The following is an 18,615-nucleotide window of genomic DNA, read 5'->3' as shown; positions in this document are numbered from 1 at the left end:
ATCCAATGAGTCCCACTTCCTCAGCGACATTGCCACTTCAATATCAAACCCACTGCCCTGAGCTTAAACATGGCCCATAACGTGACACAGCTTCTTTATACAGTGACAGTGCTGGTTACTTACTGCATCCAAATTCATCAGAGCGATCCGGGCAATCGGGCTCCTCATCACACTGGTAACTGGCAGGGATACACAGCCGGGTCACAACACACACGAACTGCTCGGGGGCACACATATCACCGGGGCCTTTGGTTGCTGCAGTGGGCAGAGCACACAGTTACTGCAATTCATTTGCTCACAACTCTCCCCGTACACGCTTTATAACCTCCCCGTACAGCCTGAACATGCTTTATAAACTCGCTGTACACCCGAACACACTTTGTAACTTGCCCTCTGAGGGAAACATAAATATTATAAACAAAACAAACAGTTACACGGCTCTCCAGCGGATAGAGCCAGCTTTAACTTTGCAAGTCAGAAAATGTCCTTAAATGTTCCCGATGTTGGGGAAGTCCAGAACCAAGGGACACAGTCTAAGGATAAGGGATAGGTCATTTAGGACTGAGATGAGGAGAAACTTCTTCACTCAGAGAGTTGTTAACTTGTGGAATTCCCTGCCGCAGAGAGTTGTTGATGCCAGTTGACCAACCATGATCTTACTGAATTGCGGTGCAGGCTCGAAGGGCTGAATGGCCGACGCCTGCACCTATTTTCTATGTTTCTATAAGAACATACATCCTGCCAGCTCGGTCTAATTGCAGATTTGGGTCTAATATACGAACGGCCACCTGCTACTGATCCCTTCCAGATTCAGCGGTTCACTTGGGTCCCAAGGTTCGACATTTATTAGCTAGACTTTCATATTCATTGTCTAGATTTTCCAATTTTAACAATTTGCACTAAAATAATCGGGACTGACTATTTGTGCTGTATATTTTCTGTTGAGTTCCCACTCCCGATGCCTCCCGCCCGAACCGCAAGTACAACCCTCAACCCTGCAATCAGTCCGCGAGCCTTCGAACAACCCGGGGGGGAGGAGCGAGAGCTCGGGGGGGGAAAGAGGGCTTGGGGAGGGGAAGAGAGCTTGGGGGGGGGGGGGGGAGAAAGAGAGCTTGGGGGGGGGAGGGGGGAGAAAGAGAGCTTGGGGGTGTGGGGGGGGAAGAGGCTGAGGTGAGTAGAGAGACTGGGTGAGGGGGAAGAGAGAGACGGGGAGAGGAGGAGGAGACGGGGAGACAGGGAGAGGGGGAAGGGAGAGACAGGGAGAGGGGGAAGGGAGAGACAGGGAGAGGGGGAAGGGAGAGACAGGGAGAGGGGGGAAGGGAGAGACAGGGAGAGGGGGAAGGGAGAGACAGGGAGAGGGGGAAGGGAGAGACAGGGAGAGGGGGAAGGGAGAGACAGGGAGAGGGGAAGGGAGAGACAGGGAGAGGGGGAAGGGAGAGACAGGGAGAGGGGAAAGGGAGAGACAGGGAGAGGGGAAAGGGAGAGACAGGGAGAGGGGAAAGGGAGAGACAGGCGGGGAGAGGGGGAAGGGCGAGACGGGGAGAGGGGGAAGGGCGAGACGGGGAGAGGGGGAAGAGACAGGCGGGGAGAGGGGGAAGAGACAGGCGGGGAGAGGGGGAAGGGCGAGACGGGGAGAGGGGGGAAGGGCGAGACGGGGAGAGGGGGAAGGGCGAGACGGGGAGAGGGGGAAGGGCGAGACGGGGAAGCGAGAGATGGGGAGAGGGGGAAGGGAGAGACGGGGAGAGGGGGAAAAGAGAGACAGGGTGGGGGATCGGATGGGAGAGAGGTTCTTCCAATACAGAAGTCATGGCACTGTTGACTTCATACCCAATACACATGCTAACAATCCGCACACAATGCCCCATCTATGGCGGAGGGAAGGGGGGAGGCAGCACTTGCGCTGGTGTAAGGACTTCAACTGGGGGAGGCAGCACTTGCACTGGGGGGGCAAGGGACTTCAACTGGGGGAGGCAGCACTTGCGCTGGGGTAAGTGACTTTGGCTGGGACGTGGTGGCTTCTGGGCAATCTATCCTCTGTGACTGTTGGAAGTTAAAGTGGATCGAGTTACAATTTGCGAAGTCAGTGAGAACTTGGGCTGGGTGGTTCCAATTACACATCCCAGAGAAACTTCAGGGAGTGGCTTATCCTCCAAGGGGACCAATCAGAGACAAAGAGCGGCCATTTTTACAGTACAAATAAACGCGTCCAAAATAATATTGATGAAAAACTCTGGGCCCGAATGTGCCTGTGCCTCTCTGTGGGAGTGAGGCAGGCCAGTCACAGTGGTCGATGCTTGTTGCATCGGGCTGTAAGTTACAGTTCACCATCAGCACAAGCACTGACCCGGGACAGAGCCGGTTCTGGAGTCAGGCTCACCCATACGTTCAGATAATGCGCTGGGAACCCGCGACACTGCCGCCTGCCTGCACACTCACACCCGGGCCTCAACCAACATCGACAGGAAATAACAAGACATTTGCCCGCCATAGATTTCTGCGAATGCAGTAAGAGCAAATCACTTCCAATTAATTACGTGTGGTTTAATTAGCATCTTATGACAGTAACCCAGTTACCCCGATCCAAACTGTGCCCAAGCCCAGCGACGCTTCACACAACCCAGCTGACAAAGCAAGGCGTGCCAACATGCAATCCGTCTCTGGGCGGGGTAGATATCCGAGTGGCACACTGCGCTTACTTACGGCAGTATTCCTCGTCGGAATTGTCTCCACAGTCATTGTCGCCGTCACAGCGCCACAGCTTGAGGGCACAGCGCCCGTTCCGACACTTGAACTCGTTGGGCTCACAGGGCGAAGGTGTTCCTGGGAAGGGAAAGTCACAAAGGAAAACTCAGTTTGCCTCTTCCATTCCAAAGCAATGCCCGAGTCCTGCTTTTCAAACATTGCCTGACAATATAATTAGATCTGTTGCTGGATGCCCCTGGCGTTGCCCCTGGAAACCAAGGCAACCTCCAGCTCCCCGGGTGACACCATTGGTGTCGCCATGGCAACCTGCCGCTTCTCGCGCTGAGCGTGCACCATCTACTGGTAGATGTGTGCAACTGCAGGTGTGACTGTGTGTCACAGAATGGCAATGGCCAAATAAGGAGTGTGTGACACACAAACCAACTTTAATATATTGTACAGATTTATGGCAATAAACATGGGAAGAATAATTGGGCTCCCTCAAATTGATCAGTCGCTAAGTGGAGCGTTGTGGTGTGGTGAGATACTGAGTAGACAGAGCACGACAATGCCAGCTTCAATCCCTGACACACACACACACACACAGAGTGGATCTCAGCTCAGGGTAGCAGTGGGGTCACTAAAATCTGCCTCAGTATCCTGGGGCTAAAGGGGGAAACAAATTAACTGGAGACTATTTCTTTCCCTGTCCGAAAGCGGAATCCAGGTCGAAGATCAGCTCGAGGGGCCGAATGGCCTACTCCTGCTCCTAATCTTTATGTTTTATTCAGTGAGGCCTGTTGCAAAGTTGTGTGTAGACAGAGTGAGAGGAGAGGATCAAACCTAGCTGTGATGGCCCTCATGGTCGACTAGCCTGGTGATACTCCTGAGCAGGGTTACTTGAATGAGGTAGCAGAGCGTTCCTGCCAACCACAGCACAGCACCCACCCCAGCCTGAATTACTGCCATCCATCAGATGAGACATTAAATCTAGACCCCATCTGCCAGTTTAGGTAGCCAGAACACTTCCCATTGCACGTTTCAAAGCTAAGCAGAGGAATTTTCCTAATTTCCTGGCCAATACCCCTCAACCATTACAACTAAAAGCAGATTAACTGCTCACTCAGCTCTTGGTGCTCATGGGATCTTAAGTGTGGAAGGAATGGCGCCCCATGTGCAGTCTAACAGCAGTGACTACACGGCACGTCATTCACACTGTAAGGACAGGAGAGGTGAATCATAGAACAGGTACAGCACAACCCATTCGGCCCGTCGAGCCCGTGCCGGCTCTCTGCAAGAGCACCTCCGCTAGTCCCACTCCCCCGCCCTTTCCCCGGAGCCCTGCAAATTTTTCTCTTTCAGGTACTTATCCAACTCCCTTTTGAAAACCACCCTCTCAGGCCGTGCATTCCAGATCCTAAAATGTAAAATGGTTTTTTCTTAAGTCGCCTTTGGTTTTTCTGCCAATCACCTTAAATCTGTGTCCTCTGGTTCTCGACCCTTCCACCGATGGGAACAGTTTCTCTCTATCTACTCTGTCTAGACCCCTCATGATTTTGAACATCTCGATCAAATCTCCTCTCAACCTTCTCTGCTCCAAGGAGAACAAGCCCAGCTTCTCCAGTCTCTCCACGTAACTGAAGTCCCTCATCCTGGGAACCATTCTTGTAAATCTTTTCTAAGGCTGTCACATCCTTCCTAAAGTGCGGTGCCCAGAATTGGACACAATCCTCCAGTTGAGGCCAAACCAGTGTTTTATAAATGTTCATCATAATGTCCTATGCCTCTATTTATGAAGCCCACAATCCAGTGTGCTTTTGTAACCACTTTCCCAACCTGCCCTACCACCTTCAGCGAGTTGTGCCCATATACCCCCAGGTCTCTCTGTCCCTGCACCCCCTTTAGAATTGTACCCTTTAGTTTATAGTCCCTCTCCTCGGTCTTCCGACCAAAATGTATCATGTCACACTTTTCTGCATCTGCCACGTGTCCGTCCATTCTACCAGCCTGTCTGTGTCCTCTTGACATCCATCACTATCCCCCTCACCATTCACTATATTTCCAAGTTTTGTGTCATCTGCAAATTTTGAAATAATGTTCTGTACACCCACATCATTGATATAAATCAGGAAAAGTCACAGTACTGACCCCTGGGGAACACCACTGTATACCTTCCTCCAGTCCGAGAAACAACCGTACACCACTTCTCTCTGTTCCCTGTCACTGAGCCAATTCCGTATCCATGCTGCCTCTGTCCCTTTTATTCCACGGGCTTCAACTTTGCTGCAAGCCTTTTATGTGGCACTTTATCAAATGCCTTTTTCAAATCCAAAAGGCCATATAAATGCCAGTTCTTTCAGGACTGGAGAGAAACAGAATGGTCTGGCTGTGCCTGGACAATTTTTAAGTATACATTCGTCAAACGCTGTTTTCAAAAGGCCTGAGGGGGAGGGGTTTTTGACCTTCGAACTCACCCAACATCTTATCTCAGGCTCTCAGCGTCCCATGTATTTATTCAAAGCTGCCAGGAAGTTAGATAACGGGCAGATCTCCAATTACCCATCGTTTGTTTAAACTCAGTCTCTGACAGTCTTTCCGGGTGAGCAAGAAATGACTGTATTTTGGAAGGGCAACTGGGAGTGCAGCACAGAATGGAAGGTTCAGGAGATGGGCAACTCAATCAGAGATGCTCAAATTATTAATCAACATCTTGTTAAGCAACTTCATTTATATAACGCCTTTAACGTAGTAAACGTCCCAAGGTGCTTCACACGAGTGTTATAAAACAAAATTTGACACCGAGCCACATAAGGAGAGATTAGGACAGGTGACCAAAAGCTTGGTCAAAGAGGTAGGTTTTATGGAGCATCTTAAAGGAGGAAAGAGAGGTAGAGGGGCAGAGAGCTTCGGGCCTAGGCAACAGAAGGCACGGCCACCGATGGTGGAGTGATTAAAATCGGGGATGCTCAAGACAGCAAATACTTTGAAGACAGCAATTCATGCTAAAGTTCATCCCACAACAGCAGCAGCCACGCCTTTGTACACCACAGAACCCATGAGCCTGGACAATAATATCACTGGGGTATTCAACCATCACAGCATAGCCTGATCCTGGCCCTGGCCCAATGTGCGTACATGGAGACTTCCAATAATGGCTCATTGTAACTAGCAGGTGTCAGAGGTTACAAACTTAGCAGTGGGAATCATGGCCAACGTTCTGCTCTTTAGCTTGGGCACACCACAGCACATGGACACTTCTCCACTACTGCTTATTTGCCAGTAGATTGCAACATTTAATAACTTCATCCAAAAGCAATGTGTTGTTCCCGGCTTAGTTTGAAAAACAGCTACAAAAATAAATAGAAACATGCCAAAAGTTCTCTCCGCCTTGGAGCAGGGCCAGACGTGCTCCAGATATTCGGCTGCAGATACGTACCACAGTCCAGCTCATCGCTTCCATCAGTGCAATCTTTTTCCCCGTCGCAGAGATAGTCCCGGGGGATGCACTGCCCGTTCTGACACACAGCTTCATCTATCGGGCAGGGTCTGAGCACATCGGCAATGGTAGGGGCGGGTGCTGCAGTGAGCAGGGGCCTTGGCGTCCGCCTTGCCGGTCCAACTGTAATAAATGCAGGCCTTGTTGTGGGGGCCGGCGTCCTCGGCCGAATGGTTGGGGCGCTGGAAACTGTCCCAATTATATCTCCTGTGGGTTCCGAAAAAGTAAAATGCAGATGTGAGAACCCAATCATTTTAGTGGCCGCTGAGAGCCCATTATGGCAAACTCTTTTCTGACAGGAGCAGGAAAGTTATTAAAAGTTTTGCGCTGATACTCTCCCCTTCGACACGGCTGATATTTTACCCGTGTGAAACTATCAATTGTGTCCATGGCGAAAGTAGCATAAAACGGGTGATTGCAAATCGGGCACCCATTTTACAGCCAAAACTTCCCTGGCATTGGTTTGAACTGAGCGGGATGTGAGCCAGGCCGGCGATTGGTCATCGCCGGACCCAACACTCGGTTACATGCTCATTGTCCACCGGCAACTGTGAACGAGCACGGGGCGATGTGGCGACAGGAAGGTGCCAAAGTCTTGAGGTTATCTCTTGTCTTTTGAAAGGCACTATTTGGGAGGGAGCGGGCGAGTGCTCAACTTGTAAAAGCGTACTATAACGTTGAGAGAAAATAAATTTTGAATAGAAATGACAGAAAGTTGAGGCCACAGGTCCCCTACACGAGGCATATTCCCCTCCCTCAGTGACGGGCTGATCATAGGGTTTACAGACCAGCAGCAGCAGACGTGGGAAGGTGGAGGTCGGAATACTGAGGGAGCTTTCCTTGCCGGTGGGTACAGATCACTTGTAGAGCTCGTCAATCAAGTCTACTGCAAGTCCTCCCGATATCTCAGTCTGGTTCACCACGACGTCCAAGTGTGTGGTGAGCAGTAGGTGGCACCACTGAGCAACCACCCACAGTTTAACCAATCAAGGGAGGCCGGAGGATGATATCCAAGATGGCATTGGCAAGTTGGCACAAGAATACTTTCAATATTTTAAATGAAAAATCAAACTCAAAACCAAGCAAATGCCAGTGGGCACTGTGGACTGTAGAACTGAAGTAATCTTGGGAGAGCAGCAAGAAGACGCAATGTCTGGGCCACTGGACCAGTGTCACCACCCAGTGCAACCACCCAGCGTCACCACCCAGTGCAACCACCCAGCGTCACCACCCAGTGCAACCACCCAGCGTCACCACCCAGTGCAACCACCCAGTGCAACCACCCAGTGCAACCACCCAGCGTCACCACCCAGTGCAACCACCCAGTGTAACCACCCAGCGTCACCACCCAGTGCAACCACCCAGTGCAACCACCCAGCGTCACCACCCAGTGCAACCACCTAGTGCAACCACCCAGTGCAACCACCCAGTGCACCACCCAGTGCAACCACCCAGTGCCACCACCCAGTGTCACCACCCAGTGTCACCACCCAGTGTAACCACCCAGTGTAACCACCCAGTGCAACCACCCAGTGTCACCACCCAGTGCAACCACCCAGTGTCACCACCCAGTGCAACCACCCAGTGTCACCACCCAGTGCAACCACCCAGCGTCACCACCCAGTGCAACCACCCAGCGTCACCACCCAGTGCAACCACCCAGTGCACCACCCAGTGCAACCACCCAATGCAACCACCCAGCGTCACCACCCAGTGCAACCACCCAGTGCAACCACCCAGTGCAACCACCCAGTGCAACCACCCAGCGTCACCACCCAGTGCAACCACCCAGCGTCACCACCCAGTGTAACCACCCAATGCAACCACCCAGTGCAACCACCCAATGCAACCACCCAGTGCAACCACCCAGTGCAACCACCCAGTGTCACCACCCAGTGTCACCACCCAGTGCAACCACCCAGCGTCACCACCCAGTGTCACCACCCAGTGTAACCACCCAGCGTCACCACCCAGTGTAACCACCCAGCGTCACCACCCAATGCAACCACCCAGTGTAACCACCCAGCGTCACCACCCAGCGTCACCACCCAATGCAACCACCCAGTGCAACCACCCAGCGTCACCACTCAGTGCAACCACCCAGCGTCACCACCCAGTGTCACCACCCAGTGCAACCACCCAGTGCAACCACCCAATGCAACCACCCAATGCAACCACCCAGCGTCACCACCCAGTGCAACCACCCAGTGCAACCACCCAGTGCAACCACCCAGTGCAACCACCCAGCGTCACCACCCAGCGTCACCACCCAGCGTCACCACCCAGTGTAACCACCCAGTGTAACCAGGGCAACAAGTTAACCGTTGCCATGTGCTCAGTGTCTCTGTGATGTTGCACACCCGAACCTGCTGGCAACAATCTTTATTAAACTCCATGCACTGGCACTTCACCCCCCTCCCCATGGCCCCATCCCACACCCGGCCCCCATGGCCCCATCCCACACCCGGCCCCCCTCCCCTCCCCCACCCAGCGACAGGCCGGGTGGCCCATAGGGTCTTTCCCCGTCCATCCCAGCGTACGTTACTGTGACTGAAAGCCATTGCCGAGCGTTCCCCTGGTTCCCACTCCATTCCTGTGAGTGGAATTTAGAGTTAACGCTAAAGGCCTTTGGTCGGCCTTGACCATTGGGACAGGACAGCCGCAGGAAGCTGTGCCGCAGGGTTACTGTTGTGGTGGGCACTGTCCCCCCCATCATGGCCAAGATTGGCACCGCCCCAAGTCACACCGGCCCAGCGCCCCACGTGGCCCAGCAGCCCCAGCGCCGGTGTAATAAATGCCAAGCTCCCCCACATTGGTGCTTACCACAGTTGTCTTCATCAGACATGTCGCTGCAATCAGCCCTCAAGTCGCAGTGATAATCGAGTGGGACACACTCGCCCGACCCACAGGCAAATTCATTGGCAGCACACTGGCGAGGGAGAGGGATCACATCTAAACACAAGGGCACAATAAAACCCATTGAAACTAAACAAATGGCAGCATTTACTACAACACGCCAACAGCCGCAGATACCCGTCAGCTTGGGTAAGTGGACAGCGATCTTACGGCAGGCGGAAGGTTGCGGCTTCAATGCCACATGGTGTAGGTCAACGCGTGTGTCTGGGAAGTTTCAGTGCAGTACTGAGGGAGTGCCGCACTGTCGGAGGGGCAGTACTGAGGGAGCGCCGCACTGTCGGAGGGGCAGTACTGAGGGAGCGCCGCACTGTCGGAGGGGCAGTACTGAGGGAGCGCCGCACTGTCGGAGGGGCAGTACTGAGGGAGTGCCGCACTGTCGGAGGGGCAGTACTGAGGGAGTGCCGCACTGTCGGAGGGGCAGTACTGAGGGAGTGCCGCACTGTCGGAGGGGCAGTACTGAGGGAGTGCCGCACTGTCGGAGGGGCAGTACTGAGGGAGTGCCGCACTGTCGGAGGGGCAGTACTGAGGGAGCGCCGCACTGTCGGAGGGGCAGTACTGAGGGAGCGCCGCACTGTCGGAGGGGCAGTACTGAGGGAGTGCCGCACTGTCGGAGGGGCAGTACTGAGGGAGTGCCGCACTGTCGGAGGGGCAGTACTGAGGGAGCGCCGCACTGTCGGAGGGGCAGTACTGAGGGAGCGCCGCACTGTCGGAGGGGCAGTACTGAGGGAGCGCCGCACTGTCGGAGGGGCAGTACTGAGGGAGTGCCGCACTGTCGGAGGGGCAGTACTGAGGGAGCGCCGCACTGTCGGAGGGGCAGTACTGAGGGAGTGCCGCACTGTCGGAGGGGCAGTACTGAGGGAGTGCCGCACTGTCGGAGGGGCAGTACTGAGGGAGTGCCGCACTGTCGGAGGGGCAGTACTGAGGGAGTGCCGCACTGTCGGAGGGGCAGTACTGAGGGAGTGCCGCACTGTCGGAGGGGCAGTACTGAGGGAGTGCCGCACTGTCGGAGGGGCAGTACTGAGGAAGCGCCGCACTGCCGGAGGGGCAGTACTGAGGGAGTGCCGCACTGTCGGAGGGGCAGTACTGAGGGAGTGCCGCACTGTCGGAGGGGCAGTACTGAGGGAGTGCCGCACTGTCGGAGGGGCAGTACTGAGGGAGTGCCGCACTGTCGGAGGGGCAGTACTGAGGGAGTGCCGCACTGTCGGAGGGGCAGTACTGAGGAAGCGCCGCACTGCCGGAGGGGCAGTACTGAGGGAGTGCCGCACTGTCGGAGGGGCAGTACTGAGGGAGTGCCGCACTGTCGGAGGGGCAGTACTGAGGGAGTGCCGCACTGTCGGAGGGGCAGTACTGAGGGAGTGCCGCACTGTCGGAGGGGCAGTACTGAGGGAGTGCCGCACTGTCGGAGGGGCAGTACTGAGGAAGCGCCGCACTGTCGGAGGGGCAGTACTGAGGGAGCGCCGCATTGTTGCAGGTGCTGTCTTTTGGTCTGCAGCTCACCTGGATGGGAAAGAACCCTGGGCACTGTTCAAAGCAAAGCAGCAAGTTCCCCTGGTGTCCAGGCCTACCCCACCCACCCTCTGACCCACCCCCCCCCCCACCGACCCCCCTCCCACACCCTCTCACCGACCCCCCTCCCACCGACCCCCCCCATACCCTCCCTCCGACCCCCCTCCCACACCCTCTCACCGACCCCCCTCCCACCGACCCCCCCCATACCCTCCCTCCGACCCCCCCCCACACCCTCCCTCCGACCCCCCCCCCCACACCCTCCCTCCGACCCCCCTCCCTCCGACCCACCCCACCCACACACACACCCTCCGACCAGACCCCCCCCCCACACCCTCCCTCCGACCCTCACCCTCCGACCCACACTCCGCTCCCCCCCCCACACCCTCCGACCCACATCCCCCCCACACCCTCCGACCCACATCCCCCCCCACACCCTCCGACCCACATCCCCCCCCACACCCTCCGACCCACATCCCCCCCCACACCCTCCGACCCACATCCCCCCCCCACACCCTCCGAACCACATCCCCCCCACACCCTCCGACCCACATCCCCCCCCCACACCCTCCGACCCACATCCCCCCCCACACCCTCCGACCCACATCCCCCCCCACACCCTCCGACCCACATCCCCCCCCCACACCCTCCGACCCACATCCCCCCCCACACCCTCCGACCCACATCCCCCCCACACCCTCCGAACCACATCCCCCCCACACCCTCCGACCCACATCCCCCCCCCACACCCTCCGAACCACATCCCCCCCACACCCTCCGAACCACATCCCCCCCCACACCCTCCCTCCGACCCCCCTCCCTCCGACCCACCCCACCCACACACACACCCTCCGACCAGACCCCCCCCCCACACCCTCCCTCCGACCCTCACCCTCCGACCCACACTCCGCTCCCCCCCCCACACCCTCCGAACCACATCCCCCCCACACCCTCCGAACCACATCCCCCCCACACCCTCCGAACCACATCCCCCCCCCACACCCTCCCTCCGACCCCCCTCCCTCCGACCCCCCCCCACACCCTCCCTCCGACCCCCCTCCCTCCGACCCACCCCACCCACACACACACCCTCCGACCAGACCCCCCCCCCACACCCTCCCTCCGACCCTCACCCTCCGACCCACACTCCGCTCCCCCCCCCACACCCTCCGACCCACATCCCCCCCCCACACCCTCCGACCCACATCCCCCCCCACACCCTCCGAACCACATCCCCCCCACACCCTCCGAACCACATCCCCCCCCACACCCTCCGACCCACATCCCCCCCACACACCCTCCGAACCATATCCCCCCCCACACCCTCCGAACCATATCCCCCCCACACCCTCCGAACCATATCCCCCCCCACACCCTCCGACTCACATCCCCCCCCACACCCTCCGAACCATATCCCCCCCCACACCCTCCGAACCACATCCCCCCCACACCCTCCGAACCACATCCCCCCCCCACACCCCCGACACCCCCCCCGCCCCGCGCACCGTTCGCCCAAGCACCCTCCCCACCCCGCTCCCCCACCACCCCCCCCCCACCCCACAGAATAGGTCAGCTGCTCATTCACTGATTTGCTGACTGTGGGACGTTGCAGCGTGAAAATTCTTCAAAGGTAATAGGATGTAAATTGCTTTGAGGAGTCCGAAGGTACTTTCTTTATTTACCAGATGGTTCCAGGGCTGAGGGGTTGCAGTTACGTGGAGAGACTGGGGAAGGGGCTCAGGGGAGATTTAATGGAGGTGTTGAAAACACTGCGGGTTTGGTGAGGTACACAGACTGACATCACAGGCTCGCTGCTGATGCACACTGCTTGCTCAATGTTTGATGAAATATTGGGCTTGTATAGATCCACCAACTTCACTCGGGTGGCGCTAACCTTGAGCTGACCTAGCCGTAGCTGTGACACACCCTGTTCCGATCTCTGGACTTGCTGTAACGTGGTTGCTGTCTCCACACGTGTTACGCCTCCAGCCCCGATGGGCAAGCTTTATTCCTGAGCAGCTGTTCGCTGTACTTTGTATAGTTTACTTAATAAACTTTACAAAAACTTCCGGGCTTTCATATCTGGGGGTCATTATCTCCTGTTGGCTCACTAAATACTGCATTTCTCCAACGATTTGCTTCTCTCAGCTGCTTTGTGATGATTCATTAACTTTCCACGCGTTGGGGCAAGTTTTCAAAGTGAGTTTTGGTTTCTGTGCCAGTTTTTTCCGAGTGCCACTGTTCTCTGTGTCACTGAGTACTCTGACTTGGATCAGACTTTAAAGATCCATCGTTATGCAAACAGACCGTCTACAAGATGCACTGCAGCAACTCGCCAAGGCTTCTTCGGCAGCACCTCCCAACCTGTGACCTCTACTCCCTAGAAGGACAAGGGCAGCAGGCGCATGGGAACACCACCACCTCAACATTTCCCTCCCAGTCACACACCATCCTGACTTGGAAATATATCGCTGTTCCTTCATCGTCGCTGGGTCACAATCCTGGAACTCCCTCCCTAACAGCACTGTGGGAGCACCTTCACCACACGGTCTGCAGCGGTTCAAGAAGGCAGCTCACCACCACCTTCTCAAGGGGCAATTAGGGATGGGCAATAAATGCCGGCCTTGCACACATCCCAGGAATGAATAAAAAAAGATGCAGAGGCTCATATCATACAATTAGTATTGAATCAGAACTTGGATCGCAATTGTTGAAAATGTAGTTTGCAGTTTTCATTGTTTTCCCGAACGGACTTGTTCCTGCTTAACAAGATCATCATCGCCAATCTCAATTTCATCTTAACCATGAAATATTTGCTCTGCCCCTGGTAATGGGGTGGTTCAAGCATCGGTTAGCTGTTTCAGGAGACACAATGCAACCTCACGGATGGCCCATGTTCATCCCAAGCCTTCCCAATTGCTGGGGGAGGCACATATTGTAGAATAGGCCCCGGATCTGTGGGTTGGCTGCATTTCCAGGGCTTGCATGACAGTACGCCCAACGCTTCAAATGTTGCACCTTTTCTATCCTATCCCTTGTGAATCGTGCTGGTACAGTCAGTGAGTTACTCCCATTCTGACACCAAACAGCATCTGTTATTTCGCTTCAGAGCCACACAAGCGAGAGCGTCACTGAGCAGACATTTTAATTCTACACCTCAGCTGCCATTCAGAGAAAAACTTCCAAGGACTGCACCACTGAAGGAAAGCTGCAATTCAGCATGAGTACAGAATGCACACCACTAATGCAAGTGAGATCAGTGCATTCAGCAGATGCTGCACGTATATTGTGGACGCCTCCCACACTGGTGTCAGACCGTGGACAGAGCAACGCAGGCCGAGACCCTGGGGTGCCGGGGGTCTCACTTTCTGGCTGTCACTTCAGGCCTTCATACCCAATCTGCATATTGTTCAGCGTCGGTGCATCGGGCTCTAGCATTCCCCTCGCTAGCCCCTCCCTCGCTAGACCCGAGCCCCTCCCCCTCGCTAGCTCCAAGCCCCATCACCCTCGCTGGACCTGAGCCCCTCCCCCTCGCTAACCCTTCCACCTCCCCCCTCGTTAGCCCCTACCCCTCGCTAGAGCCTCCCCCCTCGCTGGACCCGAGCCCCTCGCTGGACCCGAGCCCCTCCCCCTCGCTAACCCCTCCCCCTCGCCCCTTGTTAGACCCGAGCCCCTCCCCCTCGCTAGCTCCAAGCCCTATCACCCTCGCTGGACCTGAGCCCCTCCCCCTCGCTAACCCTTCCACCTCCCCCCTCGTTAGCCCCTACCCCTCGCTAGACCCTCCCCCCTCGCTGGACCCTCCCCCCTCCCCCTCGCCCCTTGTTAGACCCGAGCCCCTCCCCCTCGCTAGCCCCAAGCCCCTCCCCCTCGCTGGACCCAAGCCCCCCCCCTCTAACCCCTCCACCCTCGTTAGCCCCTACCCCTCGCTAGCCCCTCCCTCCTCGTTAGACCCAAGCCCCTCCCCCTCGCTAGCCCCAAGCCCCTCCCCCCTCGCTGGACCCGAGCCCCTCCCCCTTTACTAGCCCCTCCCCCTCGCTAACCCCTCCCCCTTGTTAGACTTGAGCCCCTCCCCCCTCGCTAGACATAAGCCCCTCCCTTCCTCGCTGGATCAGAGCCCCTCCTTTCCTCGTTAACCCCTACCCCTCGCTAGCCCCTACCCCTCGTTACACCCGAGCCCCTCCCCCCCTTCGCTAGACCCGAGCCCATTCCCCTCGCTGGTCCCTCCCCTCTCCCCCCTCGCTAGACTTGTGGAGTGTCGGTGCACCTGAAGGTAATTGATTATGAAGGGTTTTGATGGAGTAAATGAGGAGAGACGGGTTCCTCTGGCAGTAGGGTCAGTAACCAGAGGGACACGGATTGTAAGTAACTGGCAGAGGGCGAGATGGTGATAAGTTTGGTTTTTTAAAGCAGTTACGATCTGGAATGCACTGCCTGAAAGGTAGGTGGAAGCGGATTGAATAATAAATTTCAAAATGGAATTGGATAAATACTGGAAAAGGAAAAATGTGCCGGGCTGTGGGGAAAGAGCGGGGAGTGGGACTGATCGGGTCGCTCTGTCACAGAGCCGGCACAGGCTCGATGGGCCGAATGGCCTCCTTCTGTGCTGTACGATTCTGTGATTGGAAGATGATGACTATATGTAAATGTGCTATATGTAAATGTGCTATATGTAAAACTGGGCCTTGGCTTGGCAGGACTGTGGTTTGTGCCCACAATACTGCCTGCAGCAAACTGTTCCTGTTGCTCCAGCCTCCCTCCAGGAGGTGCCCAATCAATGTATATATCACAAGGCACAATGTAGACTTATGTGACAAGTCAAAATACTGCACAGGCATAGCATGGACCACGCAAAGCCACTGTGTCCAGATTGAAAATGACTTGATTTAGCTGGAATAGGAAATCAGACTGCGTTCCATTTGTTAATGTTGTAGACTGCAGCTGGTCAACAGGAAAATATTCAATCCCACAAGAGCAATCAGTAAGGGAGCATTTTATCGCAGAGATGTAACGGTCACACACACAGTCACTCCATTTATCAGCAAGAGCCCGCAGTCAGCCAGCCCGTGCTGCTGCTTTGTGCATTTCCATCGATGCTGGCAGCAGGATCACTGAATGAAGCAAAGAGTCGCCGCACGACTCAAGCACTCGGCACTTTGTTCCTGCTAGAAAATCTATCCAAACAAATCCAGCTGAGGAATAGCGGGCATGGCGATTATCAAACTCAAAGAACGGGATATTTGCCAAGCTCCAGCTTTTCATGCACAGCATTTCACTTTGCTTTGAATGACTTTTATCTTTTGCAAATTCTTCTAATTTGTGATGGAATTTGGGTGAAAGATGTGCATTTCTATAGCACCGGTCACTATCACGTTGCTGTTTGTGGGAGCTTGCTGTGCGCAAATTGGCTGCCGCCTTTCCCACATTACAAGTGTCTACACTCCAAAAGTACTTCATTGGCCATAAAGTGCTTTGTGACATCCTGAGGCCATGAAAGGCGCTATAGAAATGCAGTTTCATCCGTTCTTACTCCAGTCCAAAGCACACAACAAATAATCCACAACAAACGGGCACCTGAGAAGTGCGGTGGGTATTGGGTGGCGAGGCAGAGTGTTGGGCGGTCTGGTGGAGCCGGCAGTGACTGTACATTGTCCGCCGTGTGCCGGGCTCATCAGTGAACAGTGCTGGCAGTACGGGAGATAAACCATTGCTGCCCCAATGATGGATACCTCACATTTGCTCAACCTGCAATGGAGGAAAACGAGAGCCCAGAAAACCCCTTTGTAATATTGCCACAAGTTCCGGGACGCACAGCGCTGCACTCTGCGAACACATGTACCAGCATCCCTCCAACAAGGGCAGAGAGAAAGTCAAAATCTGAATAGTGCCAACTGGAGTTGCAATTCGCAATCTTTATATTCTGGCACAAGTGCAGAATCTCTCTGGGTCCGATCTGCACTGATTCCAGTATCAGGACTGATGCTTCCTTAATTTTAATTCAACATCAATATTTTTAGTTCAACATCAGTGCATCTTTTCTTGACGATCCATATGGACCCACCAACTAAACTATGAACAAACGTGAAATACCTTCTCCCAGGTGCCTGAACGAGAAGCCTTCAACTGAGGTTTCATACGGCCCGATCGAACCACTCCGGACGACCGAGTACACCACCTCGCGTATCTCCGCATCGTTGCTGTTACCGTCAGACCCCACATCCAGCTCCACAATCACATTCTGATCCTGCTCCCTGTAACGTTGAACACAAACAATTCTGGGATGCTGTGCCACATAATAGCGACTCGTTAGTCTGGTCTGAATACTTTGGCTACCAGACAGGACTGGACAGGACAGAATTAAACAAACCAAATGCAATCAACAAATCAACACGTCTGGAATACACCAACCAATCTCAACTGGAGGAGTGCAGCGATCGCTTTGTATTTTCCAGATATCGGTCAACTAAGCAACCCCTAACCGACAGGAGGCAACATGTAACCATGCTGCTACTCCAAGATCATTCAATACTATAGTCTGATGAGAGGAAGCAAACTCATGTTATTCATCATGTTGTTGATATGAATAACATTAATTGATTCATCATTCTATAACTGGCTGCAGTGGCTCACTCCGAGAAACATAGGAACAGGAATAGGCCATTCAGTCCTTCAACTCTGTCCCGCCATTCAATGAGATCACGGCTGATCTGTATCGTGACTCCATCTGCCTGCCTTGGCTCCGTATCCTTTTATACCCTTGTTGGCAAACATCTATCCATCTCAGATTTAGAATGAGTAATTCAGCGAGCATCTACTTCTGTTTGTGGGAGAGAGTTCCACCCCTCTACCACCCTTTGTGTGAACACAAGAAATAGGAGCAGCAGTAGGCCTTACGGCTCCTCGAGCCTGCTCCGCCATTCAATAAGATCATGGCAGATCTGATCATGGACTCAGCTCCAATTGCCACCATCCCCCCATAACCCTTTATTCCCTCATCACTCAAAAATCTGTCTATCTCCACCTTAAATATATTCAATGACCCAGCCTCCACAGCTCTCTGGGGCAGAGAATTATAGAGTTACAACCCTGAGAGAAGAAATTCCTCCTCAACTCAGTTTTTAATGGGTGGCCACTTACTCTGCGACTATGTCCCCGAGTTTTAGTTTCCCCTATGAGTGGAAATATCCTCTCTGCATCTACCCTGTCGAGCCACCTCATCATCTTATACAGGCAACTCTCGATTATCTGCACACGGATGTAACGGGAAACCGTTGTAATGGCATTTAAAATTCCGTGTGTGTGACGTCACTTTGAAACTCTGATGTTCCTTTCGAATGTTGCCTGTTCAGCCTTGCTTTTAAGCGCTCTGCCTTGCCTCAGCTCCCGCTGCTGCTCGCACACAGGTCCACTGCCTCTCATAATTCAGTAAAATGCCTCGAACAGTTACAGGAAGTAATCAACAAGCCTATTGGTCTTTAGATCTAGAGCACGAGAATTCAAGGATTAGAAGATACTCTACAGCTATTGGTTAGAGCACACCTGCAGTACTGTAAGCATTAACTGTAATGACAACACGCTCTAACAGAGAAATCATTTACCCTGCATAGCCCAATCCCCGAGGGACCCGCATAATCGAGAGTTGCCTGTACGTTTCAACCTACTCAACCTTTCCTCATAAGTCAATCCCCTCATCCCCGGAATCAACCTAGTGAACCTTCTCTGAACAGCCTCCAATGCAAGTATATTCTTCTTTAAATACGGAGACCAAAACTGTACGCAGTACTCCAGGTGTGGTCTCACCAATACTCTGTTCAGTTGTAGCAGGACTTCCCTGCTTTTATACTCTATCCCCCTTGCAATAAAGGCCAACATTCCATTGGCCTTCCTGATCACTTGCTGTACTTGCATACTCACTTTTTGTGTTTCATGCACAAGGACTCCCAGGTCCCTCTGTAATGCAGCACTTTGCAATTTTTCTCCATTTAAATTATAATTTGCTTTTCTACTTTTTCTGCCAA

General features: G+C 54.3%; 1 protein-coding gene across 1 annotated transcript in view; it reads right to left on the bottom strand.

Annotated features, from left to right (window-relative positions):
• Nucleotides 1-18,615, bottom strand: part of hspg2 (heparan sulfate proteoglycan 2) — a 643,156-nt gene that overhangs the window by 399,405 nt on the left and 225,136 nt on the right. Inside the window, 5 exon segments of the mRNA XM_070860710.1 lie at nt 124-255; nt 2,701-2,820; nt 6,119-6,385; nt 9,002-9,130; nt 16,688-16,848. Of these exon segments, the coding sequence (XP_070716811.1) occupies nt 124-255; nt 2,701-2,820; nt 6,119-6,385; nt 9,002-9,130; nt 16,688-16,848 (809 nt within the window).

Source organism: Pristiophorus japonicus, chromosome 18, assembly GCF_044704955.1.
Source record: "Pristiophorus japonicus isolate sPriJap1 chromosome 18, sPriJap1.hap1, whole genome shotgun sequence".
NCBI lineage: Eukaryota > Metazoa > Chordata > Chondrichthyes > Pristiophoridae > Pristiophorus > Pristiophorus japonicus.
This window is presented reverse-complemented; position numbering and strand designations above follow the sequence as displayed.